This window comes from Amphiura filiformis, chromosome 12 (assembly GCF_039555335.1).
Source record: "Amphiura filiformis chromosome 12, Afil_fr2py, whole genome shotgun sequence".
NCBI lineage: Eukaryota > Metazoa > Echinodermata > Ophiuroidea > Amphilepidida > Amphiuridae > Amphiura > Amphiura filiformis.
In genome coordinates, this window is record NC_092639.1 from 9,894,401 (window position 1) to 9,917,523 (window position 23,123).

A 23,123-nucleotide genomic window follows, 5' to 3' on the forward strand; every position below is an offset into this window, starting at 1 on the left:
TTAAAGGTAAAGGTACATAAAAGTGTCAGGTATTTTAATGATTTTTTATGGGGCCCATATACCGTTTATAATTACTGATATTATAAATGTATGTTTTTTTTTCTCCTTTCTTCAGCCCTTTCTTGGAAATGTCAGCAAGCTAGCAGGCTTTACAAACAATCTGACCCTTATTAATGCGTGGCAGCTACATGATCCACTGTTCATAGAGGTAGGGATGTAATTCTCGCTAATAAATTTTGTCTCTACCTATTTTCACCCTGATGTGGCAATGACGTCAGTGCGCATTTCATTGGGTGCACCCTCAAGTCCCTTGCGTTCTCTAAAAGCACTGGCGTACACACTCATACGCTTAAAGATCCGCAAACGAAACCTGCTTCAATGTGTTGACATCAATGCCACATCAGGGTGAAAAACGGTATAGCAGGAAATTTTAGCGGCGTTTTTATTTTCACACATATTTTCAGTTAATTTCAGAATCACAAATTTAAATGTTACCCATAATTCAGTGCAGTTGAATAATTTCATTAAGATAAAGACGTTATTATGGACTAAAGATATACAGACAAACTCCAAACAGTCAAAGTCTCATCAGCATTACCCAATAATGATGGCCGATTGTTCCATGAAATGTGACAGGCAAAATTGCTATGCACATACCGCACATTTTTACGGTCTTTCATGTAAACGCGAAGACCTGCTCTATCGCATATACACAAAGGTACGCAACGCTGGTGTGATTGTTAGACACAGCACAATCGAACAATCTGCCCTCATGAATATGCAAGAATTCACAACATACAATGTACGGGGACTTTGACTGTTGGAAAATAGTCTGTATTAGTCTGTGGATGTTAAGACTGTAATGATGAATTTAGACCTGCAAAACCTTCCCTGATTTGCACACCTCAAGTCTTTGAATTTGTCGGTACCTGTTTGTGTACATGTATGTACAAGGTTTTGGCCTCAATGTCCCTCTTTCTGACTTTGGTAGGTTGGCAGGTCTCGGACTTTTTTTGATGATGTGGACTTTTTTTCTCCTAGAGGCCTCAAAATATTTTGGTGGGGGTGAGGATGAGCTACGGTCAGTCAGGGAACCCTGATTATACAATTAATTTTCCACAGCTTTCTTAAGGGAACTGGAATGAGCGTTTTGAAGCGTTTGACAGCATTTTTGTGGGACATGAGAGCACATCAGACCTGTCGATTGCATTCTGAATACGAAGAATGTCTTTCTGATATCAAATAATTTTCATTTTATGAAATTCACGATATAATACAAATTTTATGACAAATTATTAAAATTTGATATTTTTTTTTTTTGGAGATATAACAGTCCTCGAAGTAAATTTTATAAATTTAATGATATAGTCTTAAAGTGTATGTAGCTGGGAGGAAAAGCCGACGATCAATTGAAAATTTTGACCTTTCATATTGAAGATATGGATTTTTTTCCATAAAAGACCTAATTTTTTTTGGTGTTTTAGGGAAAAATCCATATCTTCAATACTGAAAAGGTCAAAATTTTCAATTGATCGTCGGCTTTTCATCCCACCTACTACACTTTAGGTAGAAATCATCAGATTTATAAAGTTTACTTTGAGGACTGTTAAATTTCAAAAATATCAATTTTTAATGATTTGCCATAAAATGTGTATTACATTGGGAATTTCAAAAAATCAACATTATTTGATATCAGAAGGCCATTCTTCGTATTCAGAATGCAATTCGATATGTCTGATGTGCTCTAATGTCCCACAATAAATACTGTCCAAACGTTCATACCCCTTCCCTCAAAGGATTTTTTTTTTTTACATATTTGTGTGATGCATCACTACTGAATCATGTTTGCACCCAAAAACCTGTATGACACAGTAGACCCAAAGAGTACTGACTTAAAATTGCCCTTTTTGTAATGGGGGCACAACACTAAATCCTTCCGCATTTGGTGTAACCCTGTATAGACGAATCCAACGAGCCAAGTCATGGTCAGGATTTGGACGGCCATTACTGGATCCCCGCAACACCAAACTGGTGTTGTGACTGCCCAAAATTCGATGTTAGATTCTTTTGTGTTGTAAACTGCCATCATTCTTTTGTCTACGTGTAACACGGGTGATAGAATGCAGTTTAAAATACCCTCCATGGCCGCATCATTTCACATTTTAGGTGAGATGGAGCCGACGGGGACCCAGCTATGGCTGCCATTGAGGTGTAGGAATGCATGAAATTGGATTCGTCTATAGTCCCGGTTAAAAATAGCGCCTGAGCAAAATATATCAGCCTCTCGAGGGTACTAAATTTTAAGTGAATCGTGCTTGTTTTTTATGAAAACAATAGATCTAGAATAGGAATTCAACATTAAAAATCTGTTCAAAAATGTTTCAAATTGATTGTGACTTAGTGACAGGCTATCGGAATAATATCAAGGCCGGATCTGGTAAGCAGGCGCGAATGTCGGCTGAAATACGTGAGGGCGCTGTTCAGGTGCCCGTAGCTCAAAAGTTCGACAAGATTGGTCACAAAAAAATTAATTTTTAATAAATTTCAGACTTTATACTTAAAGAAAATCCATACAAAACTTTAACAACTTTGTCACAAATGGTAGAAAAACAAATTTACTTGCTTGTATTTTCATGTGTATTTCAATGGGATGATTATTTAGTGGTGTGCCCCCTAATGCTTATGTTAAATCCTCCATTTTTGTTTGTCGCACATGGTTGGAAAATTAGTGTACCTCTGCCATATCAGCTAAAGCATAAATATTTACCCCTCAAGAGGGGGAGATATATAATTATTCAGACTTTTTTTTCGTAATATTGTGTCCTTTTAGTTTTACCAGATGCCAAAATCCTAAATTTTCATCTCATATACATCATATATTTGTTTTCTTTCAGCAACTGAATAATTACACTTTACCTGACTGGGCTGACAAGGAGACTATGGATACACTCAAGTATTTATCAGATGTGGGCTTCTATTTCCTTTACAACACAAAGGAAAAGGCTAAACTAAAAGCAGGTAGGAAATATTGGGGTATTCCGGTTGGAATCCATACACCCCCTGTGGAATACATGATCTTAACCTCCCACACACAGGATGTGTAGAATTCAAATGGAATCACCTATTCAGGTAACCCCATTCGAAATTCACCATCCCTGTGTAGAAGATTACGGTTATGTCGTCCATAAAGAGGTGTCAGAATTTCCGAGTATTGTGAAACTATCCATAGCTCCCAAAATATAAGGGACTCTTACTGTTGTATGGTCAAAATTTCTGGAAAATTAATGGGGGGCGTTTAATAAAAGGGGAGCATTGAATAGAGAAAAGGGGAGCATTGAATAGAGAAAATAATTTTTTGTATGCATTAACTATGGAGCAAACAGATACACTGCAATGCATGATGGGATACTGTTGTGATATCTTTGATGATATCTGTTCTATAGGTGCTATTTAAATTACCAACATTTATTTATTTACAATATGATTACCTTCTTGTATTTGGACCTACAGGTAATCTGGTTGGTACAATGATTCAGAATATGATGGATAGCCAGTCAACACAGGTGCCAGAAAGTAAGAGGCAGAAGATGTGGATGTATTCGGCGGTAAGTTGATGTGAAACTTTTTGTAGGGTTGTAACAAAAGCACCTGTTATGGCTGCGCTTCCCAAACTGTGGGTCATGACCCTTTTGGGGGTCGTGGCCTCTTCCAAAAGGGGTCGTAGGACTGGCTGCAAAAATTTTTTAAATACATCTACGTTCATTAAAGTGCAGGATACCATCATACTAGTAAACTATTTTGACCCAATTTTGCATTGTGTACATCCATATCAAAACGATGCACTTGTCGGCTGCTACATGTGTCTCATTTCACATAATAGCTAGGAATAAATACCAGACTCATATCAAGTGTAGGTCACTTCAAATCATCCCTAAGTCAAATTGTATAATGAATGTTCTCTGTATTCCTAAACCATGTGACTTGGGATGATTTGAAGTGACCTCCTGTTTGAAGATGTGTCTGGTTTTTATTCCTAACTATTATGTGAAATGAGACACATGTAGCAGCCGACAAGTGCATCGTTTTGATATGGATGTACACATTTGTCCTGGGAAAGTCATTCTGGCAGCCGGTCAGTGGGACAACTTGCAAATTGTGCCCCCCCCCTGTTTGAAATTTCACCCGGTACGCCCCTGTTAAGCTTCAGAAATAAGCAGCATGCAATCTGTAAGAGTGAGTATGGACTGGAAACCAAATGCACATACAGTTGTCTGGGAATGGCTGGGGCTTGAACCGGGGACCTCGGTGGTGCAAAGGGAGGATAGAACCGCTATATCCCCCACACACACACACTCCAAACGAGGACACACACACATGTTTTTAATTGACACACCATGAACCTCACACACCAGACAACTTGCTATCCATTTTTGCATCATTACGATGTCCTGGTCATAAGAAACCGAAGACGTCCTCGGTCAGGAGTGTGTCCTCGGATGTATGGTGTGTATCCATATGTAGGTCCTCGTTTAGAGGTATTTACAAATGCACACACACACTCAAAGGCAGAGTTTACTCCAAAATGTAGTAAAACAAACAAAAATATAACATGCATTAATTTTGAAATAATGATTGATGTTTGATTACTACATTCACTCTATACAGCATGACACGACACTGACAGCATTCATGTCAGCTCTGGGTGTATTTAACAAGGAAGCACCCCCTCTAGCATCATGTGTGGGATTGGATTTCATCCAGGAAGACGACAGTAATCAGTAAGTATTATGTGTAATAATTATGTGCGTTCAATTGACGTACGTAGATCCAATTAAGGGAACATTAACAGATATAATTGCAATGGTCTAAGGCTGCACTAAATGACAATGGACTATTCTATTTGAAATCGTTACACCCACTATAGAATGCATGACCTTTATCTTCCACACAGGGAGTACGAATAATTTCAAACTGGTTTACCTGAATGGGTGAGGGGAGGGTTCTTTCAGCATTTTTACTGTTTGAGTGTTGTTCGAGAGCCATACGGTTAGCCACTTTGAAAGTGACTCGTTGCCCCTGACCTTTGTCACCGACTCTTTGTCACTTTTGAGTTTTCCTGCCATGGTTCTCTCATTTTGGTCCTGTTTTGTCTTTTTGTTTTGCTACAACTCCCTCACCCAGAGGGTTGGTGCTGTCTGCCCCGGGTCGGGTTGCTCAGTTCCCATGTTTTCAATGATTTTAACATTTGATGTGCAATATCAATGTGAATGTGGCAATATACCATATTCACTCCATTAGGCATGTGAAAGTCGATTCCAAGTTTATCGTCCCCTGCCCGCGTCACTTTTTGAAAACCAAAAATACCCACCTCAAATTTTGCCAAAATAATTCATTATTTTCAAAGTATCAGTGTTTTCACCAGCTTTAGCAATTGGAAACATATATTTTTGTTTGTAAAACATATAAATTCATAACTTGGAAGCAAAACCAGGCTCTTTTCTAACTTTTCTAGTCCCTACACATATAAAAACATGTTTATAAATCACATGTATGAGTTTGGCTTTAAATCAACACGCATTTTAGGTCAATAATGAAATCTGATTGAGTGATGATAAACTCGGAATTGACTTTCATGGGCCTTAAACGTCCCCATAGGCTTTTTTCAAAGAAAAAGTGACCGAAATGCAGAAATGTCCATGTTAGCATCATATAAGTAAGTTTAAAACTGCACTGGTATATCATGATCGTGAAATTGCATGGACATAGCCTATTCAAACTTATATTTCCATCCAATTCATCGCCACATTAGGCCAAAAAAAAAAATTGTTTGTTTGTCCACGTCCGACCGACCGTGTACTCTGGTCCCGACCGTGTCTTTTTTTCTTCTTTTTTTTAAATTTGCGTTGAATGTGCTAGTAAACAGTGGTTATAATGAAAGACAAAGATAAAAAGACTAGTTTGCGTCTGACGTCACTGTCAATCAAATTCTCTACGATCCTTGATTGGCTAATAGCGCGTATAAGGAATGTCGATTCATCTGGCTGGTGCCGATCGGAGAAAAGGAATAGCAGTGAATGGCGAAAAATACGAACTCTTACAAGGCAAAAAGCAGCTTTTCTAGGCATTGTGGACATGGTGCCTTCACCAAAGAAAGTTTCCTACTATTAAGACCTAACTTTTGAGATGGTTTGTATGTTTGTTGGTGCAAAATTAACATTAAAGGCGCCGGTTTTACCGCCGTGTTCAGCAACTCATATCATCACGACACTTGTAAACAAACCGTGCTCGGAGTTTGATTGACATATGACGTCAGACGCAAACTAGTCTTTTTATCTTTGTCTTTCATTATAGTATAAATAATTGGATTAACTACCATAACAATAGATGAATACAATTTTTGAATAGATCGCTCTGCACTACAGCAGGTTGCACTCATCACCTGTCTTCAATCTAAATAGATTGAATACAATACCGCGCTTTTCAAAGAGACTAATCGTACAGGTGCAAGTGATTAGCATTTCTTTGACATCTATGGTTCAATGCATCGGTACAGCATAAACATTGTAGTGCGAGGCGATATAGTCAAAATTGTATTCATCTATTGCTATGGTAGTTAATCCGATAACCTATGTCACTTCGCCAGCATATATAGGTGCTGCCATGTTGTGTTTCAAACTGGAAGTTGTATTTCGCGAGTTCTGGAAGTCATATTTTGGGATTTTTGTTGTTGTTGAAATTCACTACTAATAAACGCCCCTCTTTTTTTTTTTAATTCAATTACCCTGTTGTTTTATAGAGTAAATATGGTATATATCTTGAAATGTTTTTTTGTCGAGCATATCTAGGCATTAACAGCTGAATACTTCGGCCAGGCACAAGTGACCTGATGAAGGCACTGAAGGGGGTCGCCGTAGATAGCTAGTCGGGGTATTTTTACAGGACAGGCACGTGTAGCCGACAATCGGGCGTTACCCTGGCTAGCTGGCAAATGAAATGAAATGTACAAATTAAGAAACAGATGATCATCTTTTGAGAACATAATTAATGGAACACTTACTAATTAAAGTGTATATGCTCAGACATATAATTATTGGTTGGTCACGTCTCAACACCAGCGGCGAAGCTGGGATTTTTTTCCAGGGGGGGGGCAAGCCTGTATGGGGTGGTGGGGGGCCCATATCCACCAAATTTTCCTGCACTTGGGGGGGGGGAGGACAGGGGCCCAAATAGACAATTTTTGTCAGGCTTATTGATAATAATCGTGTGGTATTGCATATCGTATGGATTCACCATCTCTCTGCCCTCCTCTCCTCTCTCCCCTCTCTTTTTCCTCTTTCTCTCTCCTTTTTCCTCTTTTTTCCTTGCACTAGTGGGCGGGGGCCCAAATAGGCAATTTTTGCCTGGGGGGAAATTACCCCCCCTCCTTCCCCCCGGCAGCAACGCTACTGCTCAACACCCCTCTCTGGAACTTGAACAGAGTTGATTGGGACTATTTTTTTAAATGAAATATACAAATAAAGAAATTAGGGATTCAATCATGTTTCACCGTTGTTCATCACCGATTAACAACGATGCGTCCAACGTCGTCTGAGTGGTTTACTTGCGAGGGCAGTTTTAGCTGCCCGAGCGAAACCACGCAGACGCAGCCGACGCGAGTTGTTAATCGGTGATGAACAACGGTGAAACATGATTGAATCCTTTCAACAACGAAACAAGCTAAAGATGTCCAATTCACATGATTCTTTAAATTCGGAATGTCCGTTTGTCATTGCCACTCAACCTTACAAAAAGATCGCGGTATTTCTCTGTTGATATCAGCATAAAAACTAAAGATTAAAGCGGTAATATTTAGCTGCTACCGCCAATATAAGAGAGTTCATGTTTACGCATATGTTCCAGGTATAACGAATTTTACTGGCGCTCATGCGTATGCAGCGTCTGACGCGAACCTTGCGTTCAGCGTATACGCTACTACTGAACTGTGTGTTCAACACGGATTAACAACGGTTGGCTCCTGTACAAAGGTATAGGAAGAGTTGTTGAATAGGTGATCATCTTTTGAGCACATAAGAGAATACTCCATAATTAGGGCCAGACAAATAATTATTTGGGCGATCTCAACACCCCTCAATGGAAACAGTGGTAATTGGAACTATTTTTTTTTATTGAAATAAAATATACAAATTAAGAAATAGTTGATCATCTTTTGTGCATGCTCACTAATTAGGCCCAGACAAATAATTATTTGGGCGGCCTTTACCTGTCTGCAGAAACAGTGTCAATCAGGAATATTTTTTAATGTCTTTCTCATCGTGAAATACAATCTGAATCAGATCATTTTCTCAAGGATGGTTACTATCCCATCGCTCTTGATCAGAGCCCTCGCTATACCATAGAAGGTCCAGTGACCCTGAGTAAACTAAATCCGAGCCAGTACGTCTTACAACAAAGCTGCCAATCCAACCAAGTAGGACCACTATCGCCTGCTAGAGGCAAGCAAGACACACAGATTAAAAAGTCACCAACAATCCCAGGACCACTATGCTTGAAGACACTGTATACCACAGCCCACTAACCGCAAAAGTCCAGTGACCGCCTCAGCCGATCATCAGACTATAGTGTAAGAGGATATGGCATGATTTTTCCTTTTTTCTTTTATTTCTATCAGATGGAAAATAGGTCGGCTTTGGAGCAAAGCTGACTATCCCATAGAAATGTGTACAAAATAGCCTTATGACTTTCCATCACAAATTGGCTGTATAAAATGTTGGAATTTTCACTTGTTGGCCCCCACACATATTTGGGGCTTATACAGGCTGTATCAAAATGATTGGTACCCATCAACTTTGTCATCTAATGAAACTCCTGCTTTTGCCAAATTCAACATTAAATCTTCTTGAAATGACTACAATTTATGGTTTTATGACCTTTTATTACGTAACTGTACAAATAAGGTGGATGTTATACTGCATTTTGATGTGGCAGTCTTGACCATGCTCACTGGATATTGGTGGGTACCAATCATTTTGATACACCCTGTATTACCATCCAAATGTTTGCCTGGTTGTTTCTTTGTTTGGCTGTCTGCCTGTTTGTTTCTTTATTTGGCTGTCCAGGTGGAAGCAAATTAATTAATCCACTGTGCAGCTCCAATGTAATAACCAATCAACTTCAAAATTGGTATGGGTATTGGATATGGTGGCCTGATGTGCTGTATAGTTTTGTGTCATGTTATTTGATTTATCTTACTATAAATAGGCTAATGTTGTATGTATCTATCTATGTATGTGTATAAAGGCTCTGTCAGTTTCGATCCAAATGTCGCCAAATTCATACGGGAGATCGAGGAATATACCGAGACGGTAATGCACTTTATTTGGTTGAAAACGGTCAAGAATTGGCTGCAAAAACAGTGAAAATATGGGTAAAAACAGGGTTTTTGTTATGAAAATCGGTTGCAAACCTACGCGTCACTGCAGCCGCGTGCGTAATACGCACTACGCCAATGCGCGCGTAAAAGGCGCAGAGCCACGCGACTTGCGAGCCAGAGACCAGTGGACATGATAATACGGAAAGAAGGAAAAATAAAGGACAAAAAGGTACATGGACGGGTCACGGGATTATGATAACGGGTGAACACGTCCGCAGACACGCTATGAGAGGACGTAATAAATACGGGGCAAAGATGTGTGTTGTACAGGGTGTCCCAGAATGATCTGTACCGAGAAAGGTGGAAATTTTTAGGTATGAAAGGCATGTTAAATGGTCATATTGTTTTGCATTTTAAGTTCTACATATATTTAGCTTTCTCAGATTTTTTAGATTTTAAAAATTGGACGTTTCTAGTAGAAGTTATAGAAGATTGCGTAAAAATGGTGAATTCTAAGTTTTGACAACGCAACCTATTTTGAATATCTGTAACATTACTAACCGTTCAGCACAAAGTTATTTGGAAAAAGTTATGCAGGTATTTTAGTTGTGCCCTGTTCATATTTCCACTAAATAGCCGATATCTATCTATTATTTATGACGTTACGAAGCAATCATTATATGGAATTAAGGATTTGTGGCCTAATCCCATCCTCTCTTTGGAGGTAGTTTTAAATATAGTTATTGTGGTGTGAGGTCCATGTCATTTGAAATGCTTGCAGAGATCGAACTGGTTGTGGTACAGAAAAGACGGCTCCTCAATTTACTGTACAGCAGCGTGGATTTCTTTCAAAAACTTACTGCAAACCGGCAGCTATGTTGAGACGCAAAGAAGATTCATTAGACGATAGTGTATAACGTAAAGAAGTTTGACGAGCATGGAACTGTCAGGAATCGGCAGAGTGGAGCTTCAGGTGCTCGTAAGACTGTAAGAACTAGAGCTAACCTTGCAGCTGTCCGGCAAGCTTTAAGGCGCAACCCCAACAGTAGTTGTCGCCGAAATGCTGTGCCAAACATCCCACGTTCTTCATTTAATCGTATTGTGCCATTTTTCAAAGGTATGCGAGTCGTTTTCATCGATTTTACATTATTGCATGCCACGCCAAAACAAATAAAGGTAGCGTGCTGAAATTAACAGAATAAGTAGGAGACATGTCCAACATAATAATGCTGGTATCAAAAATGGATACACTGCCCGTCTTCTATTTTTAGTTATTTTTGCAAACACGGTACAAATCATTCTGGGACACCCTGTATATTCAACATGAAGCGGTACTATAAAGAAAAATTAAATTAAAATGAGGACAAAAAAGGTATGAGTAATAGGCCAACGGGTTAAAGTAACTAAATGAAATGAGAACAAAACAAAGAAGGAGAGAAACTAATCCGGAATTGTAAAATAAAAGAAGCTAAAATAAGGAGAACAGAATTAAATAAAAAAACCATGGAAACGGGAAATCACAAGCAGCAAATAAAAAAATTAAGCTAAAAGGGAAATGTAAGAAAGAACAGATTTAGAAAATAATGGGAACGGGTTAAATAAATAAATAACATGGAAACGGAAAATCACAAGCTAAGCAGAAGAAACTAAAAAAGAAAATGTAAGAAGAGACAGATTTAGATAAATAAAATGTACCTTTTCAATGATTCTACCTGTTCAGTAATTCTTCCTGTTATAGTGAATGCTCCCATTTACTCATCTAGCGGGGACCCATGCGAAGTGCTAGTGAATATTAATGAGCTTACTTGCATATTGCATGTATTTACAAATCTATGCTATTGTCCGTATACCTTCCTCAAGTCAGCAAAGTAAAATCAAATTTTGAGGTTTTCTCACAAATTCTTGCAGGAATCTGGTATGCTACAGGGTGTCCCAGAATGATCTATACCGGGAAAGTTGAAATTTTCTAGGTATGAAGGGCATTATTAATGGTGGTATTGTTTTACATTCTAAAATCTACAAATATGTAACTTTCTTAGAAATTTTAGATTTTTGAAATTGGATGTTTCTCATAGAAGTTACAGGACATTGCGTAAAAATGGTGAATTTAGGGTTTTCACAAAACAACCTATTTTGAAAATCTGTAAAATTACTAACTGTTCAGCAAAATGTAATTGTAAAATGTTATACAGGTACTTTTGTCCTAAAAGAGTCAATATCTATCGATTATTTATGATGTTACGAAGTAATCCTTGTATGGAATAAAGGATTTGTTACGCGTGAGCGACCCCGGAGCGACCTTATACTATATTGTTTCTTTGTTGGCAGTTTTGAAGATAATTATTGCAGTGTGTGAGTTTTATCATTTTAAATGCCGGTGAACATGGATTTGTCATGAAAGTATGGAGAATGTTTGTCCTTAGTGTCATAGAATTTATTTATGTCCACAGTATATTAGCAAACCGACAGCTACGTAATGGAGAAGATTAAAATTGACTGTAGGGATCCTTGCGGAAGTTATATTTTCTGTAATAATGACATTTTTGCGTAAAAATTGTGGTAAAAATTACATAAAAAGTATGTTTTTTAACCTAAATATCTGAAGTCATATTGAAATGTTTCACTTAATTCCATATCAAGAATTGTTCAGCGTTGTACGCTCTACATCTGTGCCCAATTTGATGTATTTCCTATAATGGAATGTAGGATTTCTATAACGACTGGACAATTTTAATTTTCAAAAAATATTTTTGGCCAGAAAAGCAAGTTATAGGCCCAAAATTTCTTGTTATTCAAGGTTGGAAACCAGAGAAATACTGCTACAAAAATAAAAGCCAATTTTTTTTACAAAGTTGGATAAAGTTGTATATTTTGATTACCTTTGCTTCTATTGAACAGTCAGGGACTCATTGAATTAGTATACAAATATTGACTGCTATGAGAGGCACAGTTAAAATTATAGGCCCTCGGTGATGTCAAAACCATGACTATGCCCGAAGCGAAGCTGAGGGCATAGTCATGGTTTTGACATCACCGAGGGCCTATAATTTTAAACTGCCCGAATATTAAGCAGTCAATATTTGTTTTATATACCGAATAATATATATTCTTCTCATTTGATTGGTTAACAGATTTCCTGACTGACAAGGCCTACAAGCTTTTAACTGCATAGGCCTTAGGCTTAAATGCACACAGTGCATGCAAGAGCATATCTAAAACAACCCTACCGTTTCTGTGCTAACATCACACACTGCCGAGTCTCCAGGTCGTAGTAATTTGTCTAAAAAGTGACATTTGGCAGGTATAAATCCTTGACATGTAACAGATTGTAAACAACCACTGCACTCACCACGTCGGTCGGTGAAAGATCGTCGTCTGCAAGGAGAGGTCAAATTCATCGCGAACTGTGACCGCTAGTCTCTTTTACAACACTGTAATCAACGCCGACCGTATAGTGGGTGCGTAATGTATACGAACGACCTGTGTATTCGGGGTTGCGACTATTCAATTATTTATCAGGCACAGTTGAATCTATGCCTAGGCATAGTTGCTTATGACGTCATCTTGAGACAAAAAAGGGGGCACAGCTATTTTAATGACTCCACTTGTAACCAATCAGATGAGAGGAATCTATATGAGGTATATAATATGCATTGCTAGCTGTTTTTAAAAAAAAAATTCTTAAACTTGGCAGGTGCCTAGAGTCAAGCCTAAATATCGCAAAATGTTCACAACATATGTAATATTTTTGGTTTTTTAAATGTTTAAAGAGACATTATTTGGTGATGTGGATGTAGAATCTACATCAGCTTTGTCTGATTGTTCTCTATTTCATATGATTTGCATGTAATGTAACTTATGACCATATTTTGAGGATGAAAACTGATTAAAATTAGTTTTCAAGCAGAATGAATGTGTCGCCAAATGTTTTTTTATGTCAAGCATAGCTAGGCATTAACAGCTGAAATCTAGGCGATAATGCTGACGAAACTTCGGCCAGGCACAAGTACATTTGTATAACCTGGTGAAGGGGATCACCGTAGATAGCAGGTCGGGCGGTCGTTACCCTGATTGGAACCAACTGTAACGAGGTCTTTTATCATGGGACATCTGCCTCACCTTGACCAGATGTCTGCTATCTACTGAAGATAGCATGTATTAATTAGTATGGTGGGCAACTTGGAGAAATTGCTGCCAATTAAAATTAAATAGGCTGTTTTGCATGAATTGTGAAATTAAAATGCTTCCATCTGAGCTCATTTGCATTAGAAACCTAAAAAGACAATTTTGGACAGCTTTAGTATGTACAGTCAATTTCTAATCAAATATTACATGTATTGTAGGCCTAATGAAACCCTGGGCCTAGATGCATGTGCCAACATTCAAAATAAGCTCTATCACAGTGCAATTTGTACCCCACAATTTGCCTGTGGGGAAAATAAAATTTCACATGAATATTTATTCGTTTTAGTGCTGTATTTCACATGAATGTTCACTACTCATATCTTCGGATGACCTATAATCTGGGACAGCCATGCCAATTTTTTTAAGGGGGTGCAACACTAAATCACTACGCATTTTATGTAAGAACAAAATTCGCTAATATAGTCCATAGTGAGTATGAGATTGTAGCGACCATATCTACCGACATGTTCACTTTAAATCACTCAATATCAGCTCATATGAATTCGACAAGTGTCTTCAATGATAACATGCAGAAAAAACCGGACATTTTATCTCAAAAGCAATTCTCTGTGGCGGATGAAGACAACTTCCGATTTTGAAATGTGAGTGGTGAATTTAGTATATTTTTAGGCCATATTTTTTGCACCTGCTGAAATAGCGGAAAAAGTCAACGGTCATCGATATATGCCGACAAAAGTTTTGGAATCTACAGAAACAGAGCTTTAATTTGATACCAAATTTATTTTGTCAAGTATTGCAGGGACGCCAGGAATGGCGCTCGAAGTAGGCCAAAATCACACGTTATCCTATGGGACGCTTATTTAGTGTTGCGCCCCTTAAGTAATATTTCCTTCAAAGACTAACAAACAAACATGTAAACAAACAAAGAAATATACTGGCGACCATTGATTTTTCTAACTTATAAAGCACAAACGAAGCATACAGCTTGAGAAATAAATTAAAAATCAGAATAAAAACCTAGAATCTTTTTCAATTTTGCAAAGTGCCTAAATTCAAGCCTAATACCTGGGACACAATTTTCACAACTTTTGCCCAATAATATTTTTAATGTTGAAACAAATTATAGTCACAGTATTTAGAAAGTAAAAACACTGTCAAATAAGACTGTAAGCCTTGTGGGATTCAGGATCAGCAGTACAAATTGCCCATCATGTCAGTACTTAGATTGTGAATATTCAATGAAAATGTAAGACATAATTATTAATTATTTATTTTATGTGTTCTCAGAAAATAGCCATTATTGGTAATTGTCATACTTAAACCCGGGGGGGGTACTCAGTACAAATGACCGTACGGGGACCTACCGCAAACATGGGTAGCATTTTTGGCCTTCTGGTATATCAATGACCCCTTTTTCAAAGCCTATTTTGGTATATGAATGGGTCCTTTTTTCAAAATTTTTTCAATTTTTTCGGAAAACAGCCCAATATTCACTTAATCTAGCCAAAATTTTCCCAAAATTTTGGGAAAATTTGTAAAAACTAAGACAATTTTGGTTAAATTTGGCCGAAAATTTTGACTTTTGGTATATCAATGGGTCCAAATTTCTTGAAAATTTGGTATATTTATGGGTCCACTTCCAAAATCTCAGCGGCACGTCCCTACCAAAACCAAACTTGAGTACCCCCCAGGACTTAAACTAACGAGGCATCAGTCGCCATCTGACACCCAGTTTCTTTGTAAACCAGATTACCAATTATTTAAATCTTTAGCAATTAGCGTAGGCACTTAATTGATCTAATTGTCTAACGTGGGGGTTTGACGCAATGAAACTGTATCATAAAGAAACTATATCACAGAAATGATATCGCACAAAAATTCACACTAAGAAACTATATCACACAGATCTGGGCCTATGCTTGTTGAATTTGAGACATTTTTGCATTTTCGTCAAATAAGTCCTCCATTGAAAGTTGCTGTACTCCACCCACCCCCCTCTGGAAATACTGGCATTGCATCATGCCATGACTCTAATTGGCATTGTAATTCAGATTTTCTGCTGTTATATACCTTCATTAGCATCAACAAAAATAGTGGTGCAGTGGGGGTTACAAACAAACCAAAAGCACAAACAATGACATTGAGATAATGAAGAAGCTAATAATATAATATCACATGGGAATAATAGTGAGAGTAACAAAGCAAAAACAATAGTTAATGAGGAGATAATCGAGAGGTCAAAAACAGAGCACCCACTGAGAAGGATATGAACAGAACTTTCACTGCCAGTTGGTGGCTCGTTTAGAAATTTGGTGAAATCAGGGTTCGGTCATGCCATAACCTATAATTTGCATTGCAATTAATTCAGCTTCTTTGCTGTTACATATCTTCATTAGCATCAATAAAAATAGTGGTGCAGTGCATGGGGGAGTTTGGGAACACTGTTAGAACACAAGCAATGATCATGATAATATTAAGGAGATAATCGAAAGGCTAATAAATATAGTACCACATAGGAACAATTAAGTCGGACAATAATTGATGACATACCTATCCTCATTCACAAATGTTCATACATGCTGTTGATAAACAATTTCTAAAAGTTAAAACTGACTTTCAGCACAGAGATCTAACTAACCTTGAATTTTCCATGTGTGACACATATCTTCATCAGAAGAAGACCTAAAATGTGACATGATCAAGGGGAATGAGTCCCATTGTCAATTTGAAGTTTTTTGCATCATTATCTGTCAGTGTTTAACTGCTAGATTTTAATGCAAACCCCATCAAAATCGGACATATTGTTACCGAGTTATGAGCAATTTATCAATATATAAGAATTTGAAGATTGTTTTGGCCAATATCTCAAAAACAATATTAGCGACATCCGACTCATTCCCCTTGATCATGTCATATATGTTTTGGTGGCTTGCTTATTTCGGGTGGTTTTCCTGAACCACAACAGCTTTCCATAATTATCCTTCTGTCCTGCATCGCCATTCCCACAATCTTGTGCGAAAATCGTTGGGACACATGATGTTTTATAGATCAAATTCCTGTGAATTGAACATAAGGCTAACAATACATGATACATTTCATAGCTCATGTTATGTACTTGCTTACTCCCCCTCCCCTCCCCTCCTTCCCCTCCAGACATTAAGCGCAATCACTTTTTACTATTTTTCAGCATTCAACATTGAATAAGGGGAGCGGGGATGCATAAAATCAACAAAGTGTCCCAAGCTTTTCGCATGGGATTGCAGGTCAGATGTTTCCAGTCCGGTGTCTTGCTTGAGTACATCTACATATGTAAAAGGTGGTCTACCACGGTGGCGCAGCGGTACGGGCTCTACCTCGCAATCGGAGGGTTGCGAGTTTGAGCCCCGGAGGTGCCATCGTGTTGTGCACTTGGGCAAGGCACTTTACCTCAATTGCCTCTCTCTACCCAGGGGTGAAATGGGGAGCTGTTAGGGATATTGTCCATTGAGCACCGCCCAAAGGTATGAGCATGCCTTGGGCATTGTATTTCAGCTGACATATTCTAACGACTGCGGAATAAATGTAAAGCGCTTTGATATATGTGAAAAATGCTATATAAATGTCAACAGTTATTTTTTTATTTTATTTTTTTACCAGGGTTTCTTGTTCACACTTGCTCCTGAAGCAGTACCCAGCAAACCGTGTTCTCCTTTCTCTGATCTTCTCTGAGAGTCTTGGAAGGTCTCCATACAACTGTGATGGACTTGGCCTTTTGTTGACCATTGTATAACCTTAATAGTGAGATTTAGTGAGACCTGGTTCAGTTAGTGTTAATTAAAGACCCATTCAGTGATCCCAGCGCAAGTGTAAAAAAAATTAAAATTGTTTATAAATTGCTTAAAAGTGAATAATAAGTCATTTGATATTTTTGAAATGACAAATTTGGCAAAAAAAACGAAGAAAACAGCAGTACTGATGAAGTAGCTCGAAGTTGAAGCGCCATTCAAATACATGTAGCTAATTTAGATACTGTCAGTATCTAAATTACAGATTCGTGCAAAATGTCTTATTTTGTCTTAAATACACGGCTTTCGACTGAACCACTTGCAGGCTATGTTAGCACATCTATGACAATGACAAAGGTACCAAAATCTGAATTTTGATGATGAGCAAATCACTGAATGGGCCTTTAATTGTGTCTGTAACTCACTTACATCATAGCTCTAACTCACTTATATCATTGCATATGTGGGCAGAGCATTGTGCCGTAATCTGTTTCCGGACCCACACTGCATGTAAGTCGTTGTTTGGACAAGGGCAAAGTTAATTGTCAGGAAATGGCTGTGTAACTCACTAATTTAGCGTTTAATTTTTGAATACTCCTATTGTTACAGATGTCCATATGTCTATATAAATGTGCTCATTTTTTTTTAATGAATGTTAATTGTAACAATGGTTAAAAGTTCTGAAACAGGTGCTTTCATAACAAAAGTATCTCAAGTCATTTAATGCTCTGCGTGCTAGCCATATACGCTTCAATGGGAAAAGTTGAAGTTTTGAAATATTTTCTCAAAATATCAAGATCTATCTTAAGAACTACTGAACCAATACTAGGCTTGTTTGTACTCACTGTTATGCATTTTTCATGCTGATTCCAAATATGTTCATGAAAATTTACATTTCTGAAATTTTTGCGTTTTACATTTTTTTTTGAACATGTCGTCTGCAGTCGACACCCGCGTGAAGAGAGTTAATTCAAAGTTTTAAGTGGCCTGAGTTTTCAATCCCAGCAGAATCTTTATCAAAAAAAACATGAAAGAAAAAGGTGCAGTGATTTATAGTGCGCTGTGTACAGGCACTCCTATTAGTTATTCTCATTCTTGTTCAACTTAATTAATATTTAATTTAATCACTAAAAACTAATTTCTTCCAGAAAAAAAATAAATGTTGCCATTTTTGAGGACTTTCCTGTAGTCTTACTTACATAAATGAATTCACTTGTTTTCAATTTTCTACTCAAGCATACATGTATGCACTTGCCCTCTACAACATGCTACACATCGTCATCATCCCTATATCTTTGTGTCAAAAATTGCCGTGATAGTACAGCGAATCCTCTCGTTTTTCAACAGCATGGCGATTTTGTTCAAGATAGGCAGAGCGACTCAGGCTAAGCATACCATTTACAAAATAAGACTATCATATGAGTCTTAACAGAGTTTCTATATTCTACACATTATTACGATTTGTGCATGCTCAGCTCTAGTACCCCATATGATGTTGCTATTACAAGAAAAATCAATTTGTTTTCAGGTAAAACCCAGGTTTTGTTTCCAGTACACTAACTTGAAATGCAATACACTAATTAGCGGCGACTGCTGTTTGTTGTGTATATATTTTACTGCATTTTATCTGTAAAGATTTTTAAATCGCCGTAAAAATTGTGATATATTTAATTTTGAGAATTACAATTATACTTTATACATGTAGGTATAAAGGAACACGTTTATCCCATTCAGTTAAGATGCAGGTGCTTATTCAATCAATCAATCAATCAATATTCAATCACAAGTCCTATAACACAATGCATATGTAAACTTTCTTTATCTGTGTCAATAATAGAATATTGATTTCAACGGAGTATGGAGCTGTATGGAAAAAATATTTATAATACCGGGTGTTGACACTGTGTGCTACATAACATGCCACCAGGGTGGGCAATGATCCCCATGGTTGCCCATTTATTAGTTTTTCAAACAAAACATCATGTACAACCAAATGTTATGCTTTTGAGTCATTCTTACGGTGTCTGATCTCCGCCAAATCCCCCCTTTTCTTATTCATTCCCCCTTTTCCTTTCCCCTTTTTAAAATAGTTCCCCTTTTTTGACTTCCCCCCTTTTCAAAGAGTTTCCCCCTTTTTTTACTTTCCCCTTTTTACAAATAGGTCCCCTTTTTAAGTTCCCCCTTTTTCAAATAAATCCCCCTTTTTTACATTCCCTTTTCAAATAGTTTCCCCCTTTTCAAATAGATTCCCTTTTGCAAATAGTTCCTTTTTACTTTCCCCCTTTTCAAATAGTTTCCCCTTTTGCAAATAGTTCCCGCTTTTTTACTTTCCCCTTTCTGCAACTAGTTTCACCTTTTTTTTGCAAATAGTTCCTCCCGTTTTAAAATAGTTTGCCCTTTTTCAATCTCCTCTTTTTACACTCAAGAATAGTTTCTCCCATTTTTACTTTCTCCCTTTTCCAATTAAATTCCCCGATTTTTGGTTTAACCCCGCTTTCTTGGTGCGTGTGGATTCATTTATATGCTGTGCTTAGGCTATTAGAATTACGCCTGTACCCATGTGGAGTGTTAGTGTCGGATATGCAGTTTACCGTTCTGCTACAGACTTCATCGAACTCGCGATTTCAGATACAAATCTTTTCATTTAATATTTAGGCCTACATATATTAAAAAAGATTGCAGATGTCATCATTTAGTAAAAATCTACCACAAATTTGCGTGTTAAATCGCCGTAAAAATTGTGATATATTTAATTTTGAGAATTACAATTATACTTTATACATGTAGGTATAAAGGAACACGTTTATCCCATTCAGTTAAGATGCAGGTGCTTATTCAATCAATCAATCAATCAATATTCAATCACAAGTCCTATAACACAATGCATATGTAAACTTTCTTTATCTGTGTCAATAATAGAATATTGATTTCAACGGAGTATGGAGCTGTATGGAAAAAATATTTATAATACCGGGTGTTGACACTGTGTGCTACATAACATGCCACCAGGGTGGGCAATGATCCCCATGGTTGCCCATTTATTAGTTTTTCAAACAAAACATCATGTACAACCAAATGTTATGCTTTTGAGTCATTCTTACGGTGTCTGATCTCCGCCAAATCCCCCCTTTTCTTATTCATTCCCCCTTTTCCTTTCCCCTTTTTAAAATGGTTCCCCTTTTTTGACTTCCCCCCTTTTCAGAGTTTCCCCCTTTTTACTTTCCCTTTTTACAAATAGGTCCCCTTTTAAGTTCCCCCTTTTCAAATAAATCCCCTTTTGACATTCCCTTTTCAAATAGTTTCCCCCTTTTTCAAATAGATTCCCCTTTTGCAAATAGTTCCCTTTTTACTTTCCCCTTTTCAAATAGTTTCCCCTTTTGCAAATAGTTCCCCGTTTTTACTTTCCCCCTTTCTGCAACTAGTTTCACCTTTTTTTGCAAATAGTTCCTCCCGTTTTAAAAATAGTTTGCCCCTTTTTCAATCTCCCTCTTTTTACACTCAAGAATGGTTTCTCCCATTTTTACTTTCTCCCTTTTCAAATTAAATTCCCGATTTTTAGTTTAACCCGCTTTCTTGGTGCGTGTGGATTCATTTATATGCTGTGCTTAGGCTATTAGAATTACGCCTGTACCCATGTGGAGTGTTAGTGTCGGATATGCAGTTTACCGTTCTGCTACATAATTCATCGAACTCGCGATGTCAAATACAAATCTTTTCATTTAATATTTAGGCCTACATATATTAAAAAAGATTGCAGATGTCATCATTTAGTAAAAATCTACCACAAATTTGCGTGTTGGACTGAGCCTGGTCTGAACTGATATCCGCATACAAAATAAAACAAAGCGAATGCTTGAAAACATACTTTGTGCATTATAGTAGTGTTCAGATAATTACCACTGATCCCCCCCCCAACTCAACACAAAAGTTGACAACCATGAGAGTTACCAAATCTTTCAAAAGCCCCCTTTTGCAATGATTTTTCATCAAATTTACCCCCTTTTTTCATGCAAAATCGAGGACAAAATCATGGCCAAAAACAACCCCTTTTTTGCGGTTTTCAATGACTAGAATTTCAAACACCCGCTTTCAATGATTAGAATTTCAAACACCCCTTATCAATGACACTAAATATTGACATAAAATTTCTGGATTTTCTCAATTACCCCTTTTATCAAAATTTCGCAGACAGTGCAAATTAAATACCCCTATTATGCTAATTTCACTGTCAAATTTTACGGACAGTGCAAATTAAATACCCCCTATTTTGCCAATTTCAAGGTCCTTGCTACTGGTAAAAAAATAACCCCTTTTCCGCGCAATTTGGTAACTCTCATGGTTGTCAACTTTTGTGTTGAGTTGGGGGCCGGGCCACTGATCAATTCACATCATGACATGTGTGTGTTTGTTTGTTTGTTCATTTGTTTGGTTGTTTCATCGTTCACAGACTTTCAAACATTTGCTATGAATTTGCCCAGCATAACTGTAGTAACTGAAGTGAGACATTTACAAAACATGTCATGTTTCATCCAGTGGCGTAGCTGCCGGGGGGGGGGCAAAAATTGCCTATTTGGGCCCCGCCCCTAGTGCAAGAAAAAAAAAGAGGAGGAGAGAGAGAAAAAGAGGAGAGAGAGAGGGGAGAGGAGGGGCAGAGAGATGGGGAATCCATACGATATCGTCTATAACCCCGCCCCTGGGAAATTTGGTGGATTTGGGCTCCGCCCCCTACAGTCTTGCCCCTCCTGGAAAAAATCCCAGCTACGCCGCTGGTTTCACCCATTTAAACATTCTGAACATGGTTTCATCTGCCCCATCAAAATCGGAGTAAAAACCCTCTATACATATGCATAAAGGTTGACGGATCCCTAACCCATTGAATGTAGAGGTCGCTTGCACTACAGGCTATAAATCTGCCTACGTTGGTATCCAAATTTATGTCGAACGCCTTTCCAAGAAATGGATATAGTGGAATGAGCTCTAGTGAGTGCACGGTACTATCCAGGGTCCATGCTTACTGGTAAAGCCTACAGCACGGAAAACGGGGAAAAAAAAAAAAAAAAGGGAGTATTATTAAACAAAAAGGGAGTATTATTTAATAAGGGAGTAACTATTAAAAATGGGTTTCTATTTGTGAAAAGCGGGAGGAAAGTAAAAAGGGTTAAAATTAAATAGCGGGAACTATTTGCAAAGAGGGGAAACTATTTGCAAAAAGGGGATATTAGAAAGGGGGAACTATTTGTTAGAAAGGGGAACTATTCACAAAAAGGGGGAAATTAAAAAGGGGAGCTATTTGTAAAAAGAGGGAACTATTTTCAAAAAGGTGGAAATTAAAAGGGAATTAGGCTTATTTGTAAAAGGGGAACTATTTACAAAAGGGGAACTATTTGTAAAACGGAGGAAAGTAAAAAAGGGAACAACTATTTACAAAAGGGGAACTATTTACAAAAGGGGAAAGTAAAAAGGAAACTATTTGTAAAAAGAGGAATTTTTGCAAAAGGGGAAAGTAAAAAGGTGAATCTATTTGTAAAAAGGATAACTATTTACAAAAGGGGAAGTATTTTGCAAAAGGGGTGGGGTTATTAAAAATCGGGGAATAAATAATAAAAGGGGGAATTTGGCAGAGATCAGACACCGTACATTCTCAACTTTAATTTCCCCTCTTTTACAAAATTATTCACTTTTATAGCATTTTTATAGCTTTTTTGTATATAAAATGTATCTATTAATGAGAGGACTTTGTGCATGTTTAATGGTTTATGGAATGATGTGGGGCCGTAGTGGTCAGCGACAACCTGTAAAGTGTGCTGAGGCTTGTGGATCAACGTCTAGGCGTTGTGCCTGTG

General features: G+C 37.6%; 1 protein-coding gene across 1 annotated transcript in view; it reads left to right on the forward strand.

Moving 5' to 3' along the window:
* The window catches only part of LOC140165762 (lysosomal acid phosphatase-like), a 54,633-nt gene that overhangs the window by 26,591 nt on the left and 4,919 nt on the right, over positions 1-23,123 (forward strand). Inside the window, exons 5-8 of the mRNA XM_072189085.1 lie at positions 116-208; positions 2,895-3,018; positions 3,511-3,605; positions 4,666-4,778. Of these exons, the coding sequence (XP_072045186.1) occupies positions 116-208; positions 2,895-3,018; positions 3,511-3,605; positions 4,666-4,778 (425 nt within the window). The remainder of the gene's footprint in view (positions 1-115; positions 209-2,894; positions 3,019-3,510; positions 3,606-4,665; positions 4,779-23,123) is intronic.